The sequence below is a fragment of the Aquarana catesbeiana genome, linkage group LG02 (assembly GCF_042186555.1).
Source record: "Aquarana catesbeiana isolate 2022-GZ linkage group LG02, ASM4218655v1, whole genome shotgun sequence".
Taxonomy (NCBI): domain Eukaryota; kingdom Metazoa; phylum Chordata; class Amphibia; order Anura; family Ranidae; genus Aquarana; species Aquarana catesbeiana.
Window position 1 is genome coordinate 26958170 of NC_133325.1, and position 11799 is coordinate 26969968.

At 48.0% G+C, this 11799-nt stretch overlaps 2 protein-coding genes across 2 annotated transcripts; one reads left to right on the plus strand and one right to left on the minus strand.

Annotated features, from left to right (window-relative positions):
• The first annotated feature begins 9116 nt into the window (after positions 1-9116).
• LOC141129637 (histone H1.5-like) lies at positions 9117-9832 on the plus strand. The gene has a single exon (XM_073617730.1). The coding sequence runs from the start codon at positions 9145-9147 to the stop codon at positions 9811-9813; it is 669 nt and encodes a 222-aa protein (XP_073473831.1). The 5' UTR covers positions 9117-9144; the 3' UTR covers positions 9814-9832.
• A 1318-nt stretch (positions 9833-11150) lies between these two features.
• On the minus strand, positions 11151-11582 carry LOC141129638 (histone H3). Its single transcript, XM_073617731.1, has one exon. The coding sequence runs from the start codon at positions 11572-11574 to the stop codon at positions 11164-11166; it is 411 nt and encodes a 136-aa protein (XP_073473832.1). The 5' UTR covers positions 11575-11582; the 3' UTR covers positions 11151-11163.
• Between the last annotated feature and the right edge of the window lie 217 nt (positions 11583-11799).

Consider the following 11799-nt stretch of genomic DNA (forward strand, 5'->3'; position numbering starts at 1 on the left):
ATCAGGGTAAGTATAACTTCATTTAGTCGCCTGGCAAGAATTTTGGTAAGCACTTTGGCGTCAGAGTTGAGCAGGGAGATGGGCCGGTATGAAGAGCACAACTGGGGGTCTTTCCCAGGTTTGGGTATTACCACTATGATGGCCTGGGACATGGATGGTGGAAGGTCTTTGGCCTGTAGGGATTTTGTAAACATGTCGTGCATTTTGATAGTTAGGTCCTCTAGGTACTGTTTGTAGAATTCAGGAGGGATCCCATCTTCCCCTGGAGTCTTCCCTGTCTGCATAGAACTCAATGCTAAAAACCTCTTATCTCTTTGGCCACCTCTATTTCTATGGTTGGATGTTCAATCCAGAATCTAGAGAGTCGCCAAAGTCTATCCACTTGGGGAGTATGAGTTTGTATTGTACATAGTAGGGGGGAATGATCCGAGATACCCAGTGGAAGTATCTCGATTGCAATAACCTTGGGGAGCATTGCGCTACTAGCATAGATCAGGTCAATATGGGACAGGGTGTTGTATGAAGAGGAGTGGCAGGTGTAAGCGCGTTCTGATGGATTCTTCCATCGCCATATGTCCACCAGCCCGTACACATCTGCCCATTTAGACAGCGTTGAGTCCCTAGCGGGGTCAGGAGATTAGTTAGGAGAAATCTCCCTTGGGGGGTGGTGCGTAATACTAAGCGCACCAAGGACCTAGAGCCCCAGCCGGAGCTAGGGAGCCGCGCCCAGAACCGGTCATAAAGACCACTACCACCAAGGGAGCCCGCACAGAATTATCCGTCCAGGAGTCCCCGGCGGCAGTTTCACTTAGAACTATCTAGGGGCACATTCTTAATAATCTATATAAACACATCGTTCACAGTCACCTAGGGTCATATGGAGAGCTATGGTCCACCCCTCCATCCCCATACCAAAATCATCTTCCGCTTCTTTTAGACAGTCTAAGGGCACAATCTTAGTTACAAATACATCCTTCACCCCTATTTACAGGGAGAGAAAGAGGCATGGACCACAACCCAACCTAAGTACCCATATGTTCCCTCCATTTCACCCATAGCTGGCAGAGGGTACAGTCTGAGAAATGTATAAATCATACCTAACCACCCACAGGGAGAGAAAGAGCTACTGCTCACAATTCAACTTAACTTAAGTATAATAATCCCTTCTCCGCTTCACTTAGAACAAGCTAAGGGCACATTCTTAGTTACATCCCTCCCCCACGACCAGAACCAGCCACGGGCACATTGTTATTCATTTATAACCCTCAAATTCCTCTTTAAGGGGAGAGAGGGCCTGAAGTATTACGTCAGCCAGACATGGGGGACTGTCTTTCCCGTTGTTAGTTCAAGACCTGAGTTCTCCAAGACAGAATAATAAGGCCCTTTTTAGTCCCTTCTATGATTGCCAGGAGAAATATGTCAGCCGGACAGTTCAATCTCAATAGCCTTCGGGGAGGGGACCCGAGCCGTCAAATTCCGGTCACATAAGTACACCCCCCCCTTGAGAACAAACATATATCTCACCCCGAAAAGTCGTCTCCAGAGGGAAATATTAAAACATTTCAGAGAAAGAGTACGTACCCGTGAGGAGGAGAGGCGAAGAAGCCTCCAGTAGTAGATGTTGTGAGTACCTAGGGGTGGTCCATATTTCAATCTTGAGAGGAAAATTATCTGGCTGCCATATGGATATGAGCTCAGGTACCTCCAGACTTAGGGGTATGCACGGTACATCCTCATCAGCACGTGGCCGTGGGACACGCGTGTCCTTTTTTTCAGCAGCTGGCTGTATTAAGCCGCAACATGCGGAAGACTTGGTAAAGTGGATGACCAAGCTGTCCTCATCCTCTCTCACCCAGGCTCAGGGTACTTTGTCTGGCAAAGCAGCTGCCAATGCGGCCTCTTCCCTTGGCTCAATGGCATCAGTCACTCCTTCTCTAGCCCCACCATGTCCTCCTGAGGAGTCCCCCGAACTGTTTGACCACAGTGTTGGGTACATGCTCCAGGAGGATGCCCAGCATTTTGAAGGCTCCAATGATGGTACCCAGCTAGAGGAAGGCAGTAACGTGAGCCCAGAGAGAGGGGGTGCCCAAGAAGGACAACAATCTGCCAGTCATGTTCCCCCAGCTGCAGCATACTGCCAGCTTTGCTCCAGTAATGAGGAGGGAGGGGATGATGAGGTCACTGACTCCACATGGGTGCTGATAGGAGAGAGGAGGAGGAGGAGGAGGAAGCACATCACCAACGAGGCAGGATGCCCTCCAGGGGCCAGCTTAAGGGCAGCACACTGACTGCATCACACCGCAGAGCTCCACATGTGCAGGGCGCTGCTGTCTCTGCGCGTTATTCCAAAAGTTCTTTGGTGTGGGCCTTTTTTGAGACGAGTGCATCAGATCCCACCGCTGCTATTTGCAACATATGTCTCAAGCGTATCTGTCGTGGCCAAAACATTTCCCGCTTGGGCACCACATGCTTGACCAGACATATGTTGACCTGCCATGCACTTTGTTGGCAAGCGTACCAAAAGACCCACACCAAAGAACAAAGAGTACCTCTCCTTGCTCCTCATCAGCTGGGATCTCCAACCCCACTATACCTTCAGTCCTCTCTGAGTCCTGCACTGAGAGAAATGAAGGTGTAGAATTAGGTGTGTCACAGCCAAGTACTTGGGGGCAATCTGCTATTGGTACACCAACGTCAGATTGTACCAGGCAAATTTCCCTGCCCCAGCTGCTGCACCGCAGAAAGAAGTTTGCTCCCAGCCATCCACATGCCCAGCGGTTGAATGCTAGCTTGGCTAAATTGCTAGCACTTCAACTGCTGCCTTTTCAGTTGGTAGACTCTGCCCCCTTCCGTGAGTTTGTGGAATGTGCGGTTCCTCAGTGGCAGGTTCCCAAACACCATTTTTTCTCACGGAAGGTGATTCCAGCTCTCTACCGGCATGTGGAAGGCAATGTCTTGGCCTCGCTGGACAGGGCGGTCAGCGGTATGGTGCATATTACCGCTGACGCATGGTCCAGCAGGCATGGACAGGGACGTTACCTATCTTTCACCATGCACTGGGTGACTCTTCTGGCAGCTGGGAAGGATGCAGGACAGGGTGCAGTAGTGTTGGAGGTTGTTCTGCCACCACGCCTCCAAAATACTACTAGTAGTGATTCTGCCACACCTCTCTCCTCCACCCCCACCTCTTCTTCTTCCTACATGGCATCTTCCTGTGATTTGACTTCGGAACCAGCGGTGCTCCGTAGGCATTCAAGGGGCTACGCAAGCACGCAGGCCAAAAGATGCCATGCGGTGCTTGAGCTGGTGTGCTTGGGGGACAGGAGCCACACTGTGGCAGAGATCCTGTCAGCTCTGCAGGGGCAGGTTCAGAGGTGGTTGACGCCACACCAGCTTAAGCCAGGAATGGTGGTTTGCGACAATGGTACCAACCTCCTCTCTGCCCTCCGACAGGGACAACTGACCCATGTGCCCTGTTTGGCTCACGTCCTTAACTTGGTGGTACAGCGGTTCTTGGGCAGGTACCCGGGCTTACAGGATGTCCTGAGGCAGGCCAGGAAAGTCTGTGTGCATTTCCGCAGGTCGTATAATGCCAGTGCTCGGCTGGCTGACCTCCAAAAGGAATTTAACCTGCCCAAGAACCGCCTAATCTGTGACATGCCCACCAGGTGGAACTCAACGTTGGCCATGTTGCAGCGGCTGCACACGCATCAGAGGGCCATCAATGAGTACCTGTGTGACTATGGCACCAGGACAGGGTCAGGGGAGCTTGTTTTTTTTGTTTTTTTTCCCATGCCAGTGGGCCATGATCAGGGATGCATGCACTGTCCTGTCACCATTTGAGGAGGCCACGAGGATGGTGAGCAGTGACAGTGCATGCATTAGTGACACTGTCCCCCTTGTCCACCTGTTGGAGCACACACTGCATGGAATAATGGACAGGGCACTTGAGGCAGAACAGAGGCAGGAAGAGGAGGACTTTCTTAGCTCTCAAGGTCCCCTTTGTCCAGACAGTGTTCCTGCGTGCCCGCCGATCACACAGGAAGAGGAGGAGGAGGAGGAAGAGATGGATTGTGTCAGCATGGGGGTGGAGCCTGGCACTTAGCATCAGCAGCAGTCTTTAAGGGATCATTTACAGTCCCAAGAAACCCATGGAATTGTACATGGTTGGGAGGAGGTGGCTGCGGATCATGTCGTCCTTAGTGACCCAGAGGACTCCGGACCGAATGCCTCAGCAAACCTACGCTGCATGGCCTCCCTGATCCTGCAAAGCCTGCGGAAGGATCCTCGTATTTGTGGTATCAAGGAGAGGTATCAATACTGGCTGGCAACCCTCCTTGATCCACGTTACAAGGGTAAGGTTGCGGACCTTATCTTGCCGTTGCAGAGGGAGCAGAGGATGAAGCATCTTTGGGAGGCCTTGCAGAAAGGTCTGTGCAACGTGTTCCCAGAGACTGGGAGGTTACAAACTCCTGTTCCTGGACAATGTGTTGCTGAGGCTTCGGTCAGTCAAAGAAGGAGCGGTGGAGAAGGTGGCCATCTGACCGATGCGTTCAGACAATTTTTTAGTCCTCAGCCCCAAGGTATGATCGGTTCCAGCAACCATCACCAGCGTCTGTTTTACATGGTGCAGGAATATCTAGGGGCAAGATCTGACTTGGACACTTTTTCCACCAAAAATCCTCTGGGTTACTGGGTCTTGAGGATGGATCACTGGCCAGAGCTTGCACAGTATGCAATTGAGCTACCGGCCTGTCCTGCATCCAGCGTTCTTTCGGTACGCATATTCAGTGCTGCTGGAGGTTTTGTAACCGATCACAGGGTGTGCCTGTCCACCGACCCGGTCGATCGACTGACCATCATAAAAATGAATCAGTCTTGGATCACCACCAGCTACCAAGCACCTGATGCTGATGTAACCCAATATATATATATATATATATATATTTTTATTAGTCAGATCCCTTCAAGACTGCATATTCTGATGCTGAGTGACTATCCTGTTATGCTGAGTGACTATCCTCTTCCTCCTCAATGATCATGCTGATAGCTTGTAAGAATATTTTTGGTTCTGGGCGCCGCCACCAGTGGCTAAGGCCCAATTTTTCAGCCCCCGTTTAACAGGGGCGTGTAATTACAATTTTTGATGCAATACTTTGCAGCAGGGCTCGTTCCTGCGCTCCAACTAGAGTATCTGTGAGGGGTTGCAGTGTTGTGGCACCAGCATCAGTGCCTCTTCCTCCTCAATGATCATGCTGATAGCTTGTAAGAATATTTTTGGTTCTGGGCGCCGCCACCAGTGGCTAAGGGCCAAATTTTCATCCCCTGTTTAACAGAGGGTTGTAATTACAAATGTTGATGCAATATTTTACAGGAGGGCTCATTCCTAGAGTATCTGTGAGGGGTTGCAGTGTTGTGGCACCAGTGCCTAAGGCCCAATTTTTCTGCTAATTTTTTAATATTTTGCAGCTGCCCATTTCTGCGCCCACCAAGAGTAACTGTGAGGACTTACAGTATTGTGACACCAGCACCACCGCCACCAAAGGCCCAATTTTTCTGACCCTGTTCAACAGGGGCATGTAATTACAATTCTTCATCTAATATTTCACAGAAGAGCCCGTTCCTGCGCCCACCAAGAGTAACTGTGAGGGCTTACAGTGTTGTGGCAACACCAACACCTAAGGCCGCAATTTCTGCAGAGTATATAGGGCAGGCCCCTACTTTCATACATCCAACTTACAAACGACTCCTACTTGCAAACGGAAGGAGACAACAGAAAGTGAGATGAAATCTACCCCTAGGACAGGAAATTCTCTCCTGTAAGAGTTAATATGGGAAAAACATGTTTCCTCTCCACTGATGCTTTATCACCAATCCTTGTTTAACTAAAAACCCCAAATTGTCAAAAAACATTTGTCATTGGGACAGAAAGTGAGGTAAAATCTTCTGAAGAGGTGCACAGACAGCAAAACAAATGTCACAGGGGTGATAACCCTTCCCTATGTTTACCAAAAAGTTTAAAAATAGATTTTTTTTGGCTGGAGCTACACTTTAAAAATGTACCAGTTCAAAATTACAAACAGATTCTACTTAACAACAAACCTACAGTCCCTGTCTTGTTTGCACCGCCTGCATGCTGCTGTTCAGAAGGCCTGGGGCCCCACGCCTTTCCTTTTTTTTAATTTGGGTGCGGGGTTCCCCTTAATATCCATACAAGAACCCAAGGGCCTGGTAATGGACTGGGGGGGGGGGGGTGTACCCATGTTGTTTGTCTCACTGATTTTCATCCATATTACCGGGACCGGACATTACATTAAAGCCGTAAGCAGTTTTAAATGACTTTTATTCCTTTAAAAATGTCATTTTGTGCAGGGACTGTTCTAAGCACGGAAAACATGTGCCTCTTTACAGGCATACTATAGACACCCCCCAGGTACAATATTTAAAGGAATAGTTCACTTTTTTTTTTTTTTTTCCACTTTAAGTATCATTAAAATCACTGCTCCCGAAAAAACGGGCGTTTTTAAAACTTTTTTTGCATTGATACATGTCCCCTGGGGCAGGACCCGGGTCCCCAAACCCTTTTTAGGACAATACCCTGCAAATTAGCCTTTCAAATTAGCACTTTTGATTTTGAATGTTCGAGTCCCATAGACGTCAATGGGGTTCTAACGTGCAAATTTACGGTCCATCCGAAGGTTCTGGTGCGAACCGAAACGGGGGTGTTTGGCTCATTCCTAATGGAGAGGTGTGTGGTCATTATCACATTGTTCTCCCATAGAGATCAAACTTTCTGTTATCTATATTTACAATCAGATCTCCCGATAACAATGTATGCGGGGCTCTTTGTATGGAGAGGTGGATGTCTTTATGTGTTGTATAGTGGAAATGAGCCACCCACATACCACACATCAGAGCTGTGACTTCATTCTAACCATGTACAAAATGATTCTGGATTATTCGATGGGCTTTGCTAGCCAGGTACATCTACCCCCCCCCCCCCCCAAGGAAAAAAAAAAACAAATAACAAAAAACGTCAAGTATCTAGATGGCCGCTTGTGTTTCCAATTCACTAGATCCCCAGACATTGTTCTGGTTTAGCTACAAAAGTCTACATTGTAAAACACAATTTGGGAATTAGGAAGGAAAACATTACAACGAATCACATTGTATCTCTTCCCAGATCTCAGTACAGATGCCATGTATCTTGTCACCGCCAGGTGTCAGTGTTGCACCTTCATTTGTAATAGAGTGGGATCCATTTTTTTGTATTCCTTTTTATTGAATATTGTCAGTGATCAGAGTAAATCTCCAGAGGGTCACTTCCAGGTCCCTCCCTGGTATAAAACAACTTACAGGATTTGAACTAAGGGGTGCCCCAGTTGGATGGACAGGTCCTCTTTATGGATATATTGGTGGTCTTTTCAGTCCCAGTGTCTCCCATCCCCCCTATGTGATAGTATTGGTCAGGTGACAGGTCCTCTTTATGGAGATATTGGTGGAGTCGTGCTAATTAGGATACAGTGGAGAAGTGCTATTCATGATATAGAGGAGCGATGCTTTTATACATACGGTGGTCCGGTGCTATTAATGATAGGAAGGAGAGGTGTGTTATATATTGAGTATAAATCAGAATAAAGTTGGGGGAGGAGGCGGACATCATGTGTAAAGTTTATGGGGATCGATCTATCTATCTATCTATCTATCTATCTATCTATCTATCTATCTATCTTTTTCCTTTCTTTACAATAATCTAGTAGTTATTTAGAATTAATATCTTGGTCTCTGGAGATGTATTGTATTATGAGATACATGTACTTTCCATGTGATTGGGATCATTGGATCAGTGAAAGTTTTTAGCGCTGTATATTTTCAGAATTAGCCGGAATTCATCCACACTAGTAGATCGGGGCTCTGGGGGATACAGAGGAGAGGAGATATTGAGGATACAGAGAAGAGATGCTATCTGGGGAAAGGAGGAGCGGACCTAACTGGGATACAGAGGGGAGATGATAATGGGGTAAAGGGGGTCTAATATTTAAATCCCTAAGTTCAATTCTTTTGGTGAATTCCCTTTACTTTTAGTTTTCTTTGGATCTGAGAGGAAGGGAACACCCTGAAATCTTGTCCTGGAGAATGTTAACAGAATAAAATACGTTTTGTGGTCAGTATGCATGTTTTTATTTTAGTAGCCTAGAAATAAATCCACCCCTCACTAACCTACAAATAGCCAATATTTACTATCAAGATTCACCTAAAGCTACACTATATTAGGATTTTCAGCAAAATTCTTGTTACTGAAATGATCTCTTGGGGGATCCAATGCTGATGGATTGACTCTTTGATCACCAAAACAATAAACTTATATTCTAGATAGAAGGATTCAAAGCAAGCATTGCACCCGCGTAGGATATATAGCTGTGTAGTAAACGAGATCGATAAACATACTCAAAGTATCTGGATAACAATAGATGTATCATGATGACCAGATAATGATACATAGCACATCAAACATGACATTGTGTAATCAGCTGAGACATTTGTATGTATAACAATATCTGCCATCACATCACACAAGGATCTCATGTCACCGGCTGATGTTTTTGTTCCAGGCTCCTTCTACTCAGCTATAGATGAGCAGAGTTGTGTATTAGGGGGAAATGTTTCCCGATGGTCACTCTTCACTCATCTATTGTGAAGATCATTCTAGTGGGAGATGTGAGAAGATTGTTTTCTGGGTAGAATTTGTGTAGAAAACAAGATAGAAGGAAGAATGGGACACACACTCAGGAGGATGGCTGTGTTTGCAGCCCCTGTGTTCAGCCTCCTCGGCAGCTCCTGACAGCTGTAAGTGACCCCCCGATAAGTGACAGTTCAGTGAGCAGATCGGGTCCCCGATGAAGATCGGACATCGTTCTATTCCAGAATAAAATCATTTTTCTCTCTGCCCGGAAAACACAACAAGAGAGAGAAGATTCCCTATTACTGAAGTAAGAGTGGGTGGGCGTGTCTAATGTGTAACCAATAGGAGTGCAGACAGCGTGTTGTGTACCAACCAATAGAAATGACGATCGTACTGTATAAAGGCAGAGCGCTCGGATCATCGTATTATGAACGTTTTGTAAACCTTTCTGAAGAGGAATCATGACGGAGACTGAAAGCGCCCCAGCCGCCGCTCCTCCAGCGGAGCCCGCCGCCAAGAAGAAGCCGGCCAAGAAGGCGGCAGCCGGAGGAGCCAAGAAAGGCAGCAAGAAGCCGTCCGGTCCCAGCGTGTCCGAGCTCCTCGTCAAAGCCGTGGCAGCTTCCAAAGAGCGCAGCGGGGTCTCCCTATCCGCCCTCAAGAAGGTCCTGTCCGCCGGAGGATACGATGTGGACAAGAACAACAGCCGCCTCAAGATCGCCATCAGGGGGCTGGTGACTAAGGGGACCCTCGTCCAGGTCAAAGGACATGGCGCCTCCGGATCCTTCAAGATCAACAAGAAGCAGGAGGACAAGGCGGCAGGCGCCAAGAAAAGCACCAAGAAGCCATCGGCTGCGGCCAAGTCCCCCAAGAAGCCGGCCGCCAAGAAGCCAGCCAAGTCCCCCAAGAAGAAGACCACCACCAAAGCCCCCACCGCAGCCAAGAGCCCCAAGAAGGCCGCCAAGAAACCCGCAAAAAAGCCTGCAGCTGCTAAAGCCAAGAAGGTGACAAAGAGCCCCAAGAAGCCCAAGGCTGCAGCCAAGCCGAAAAAAGTCGCCAAGAGTCCGGCTAAGAAGGCGGCTAAACCCAAGACAGCAGCCAAGCCCAAGAAGGCCGCTCCAAAGAAGAAATAATCCCCGCCGGAGAGACCTCCTTTCATCTACACCCCCCAAAGGCTCTTCTCAGAGCCACCCACCTCCTCCTGACAGAGCTCTACATACACACAGCGACCAGGGGGGGGCGCATTAGAAGTCCTCCATACAGAGCAATGTGACCACCTTACCCAATCCCCTCTATAGAATAATATAGAATACAGCGGGAGATCCGATCACAGAACTCTTCACATGACATCCGTCATTGATACAAAGGATAGCTTCAGGTATTCCCCCCCCCCCCCAATATATATATATATACATATACACTTCTGTGGTGCGGATTGGAGACAATTTTCGCACTGGGAGATCTCCCCAGGGAGGTGGAGTAAGAATGATCAGCGACAAGATCATTGTGTTATGTGGGCAATGCACTCTTTGCTAAATAAATATCCAGTTACAGATTTACCATCCCCAGGTCTAGCGGCCCCGATATCACATTCGGAGGGAAACGGATACATTTCAGGTTCCATGTCAGAAATTTCATTGTAGGATACTATAAACGCTCTCATTGGTTGACAGATGAAGCACAGGCTGTTATGATTGGCGGAGTTGGAAATTTTCAAACTGCCCGCCATAATTTCACAGTTTTCCATTATGCAACAATTAGCCCCCCCCCCCCCCCCCATCCATGGGCGGTAGAGAATAATGGAACAAAAAAGGGAGTTCCCCGGATTTTTTCACACAATACTGGATGAATTGTTCCTTCTAGTCTCTCCATTTGTGATGGATTGATGTTGGAAATAATTGTATCAATAAATGACAATCTAACACCGCACTCAAAGATAATTCTCTTATTCTCATGAGCCCCCCCATTGTACAAATATGGTCCCCCCGGCCAAACATTCATAATCCCTTCAGATAAACCATAAAGTAGAAGAAATGTTCACCGATATAAGGCGGTAGTGTTGAAATAAAATGAGAAAAGGGACTTGGCAGTTTTTTTTCCTAGTCAGCCTTCATATTTCCAGACGGGTCTCTGGAGAGATGAGAAGTGATGGATAGGGAAAGAGGGGGGCGGAGTGTCCCGGGGGGGCCTTGGCTGGACTGACAGGATTATTGTACAAGTGACTTAAGTTCTATCACAGCATGGAGCAGTCCAGAGGAAAAGATTAGAGAAAAAAAATGAGTAGTGTAAAACATAATCGGTATGTAGTGGATGTAGATGTCTATTGAGGAAGGAGGTGGGGAGATGTGTGGATGTCTTGTACGAGTTTCCCTGTCATAGTCGGTGTGATGATGATGGAGTATATAGATCTTTGTATAGGAGGATGTGGTGGCTCTGAAAAGAGCCTTTGTGTTGGGATTAGTATTAGTTCGGAGTGTCTCTCTCTATGCCCTCTCCCCGCGGATGCGGCGTGCCAGCTGGATGTCTTTGGGCATGATGGTGACCCTCTTGGCGTGGATGGCGCAGAGGTTGGTGTCCTCGAAGAGTCCGACGAGGTAAGCCTCAGAGGCCTCCTGCAGAGCCATGACGGCGGAGCTCTGGAAGCGCAGGTCGGTCTTGAAGTCCTGGGCGATCTCTCGGACGAGGCGCTGGAAGGGCAGCTTGCGGATGAGCAGCTCGGTGGATTTCTGGTAGCGGCGGATCTCTCGGAGAGCCACGGTGCCGGGCCTGTAGCGGTGAGGCTTCTTGACTCCGCCGGTGGCCGGGGCGCTCTTGCGGGCGGCTTTGGTGGCCAGCTGCTTGCGGGGAGCTTTGCCTCCGGTGGACTTACGGGCTGTCTGCTTGGTTCTTGCCATGACTGTTCAGTGCTTTGCTGATACAAGGAACGTGAACTTATGCCGCTCTGCAGCGCTATTTATACACATCTCCAGCCCTCTGATTGGACAATGAGAGCACACTCCTCCTCCTCATTGAAAAGCGCCTTTTTTTTTTTTTTTTTTTCAAATTGCCCGCCTAGATCTGCACGTTCTATTTTTGCAATAAATCGCTATTTTGTTTTCCCAAATCCAAAGTAAAATCTC

Coding starts and splice junctions, on each gene's coding strand:
- LOC141129638 (XM_073617731.1), bottom strand. CDS start 11,574: ATGGCAAGAACCAAGCAGACAGCCCGTAAGTCCACCGGAGGCAAAGCT.
- LOC141129637 (XM_073617730.1), top strand. CDS start 9,145: ATGACGGAGACTGAAAGCGCCCCAGCCGCCGCTCCTCCAGCGGAGCCC.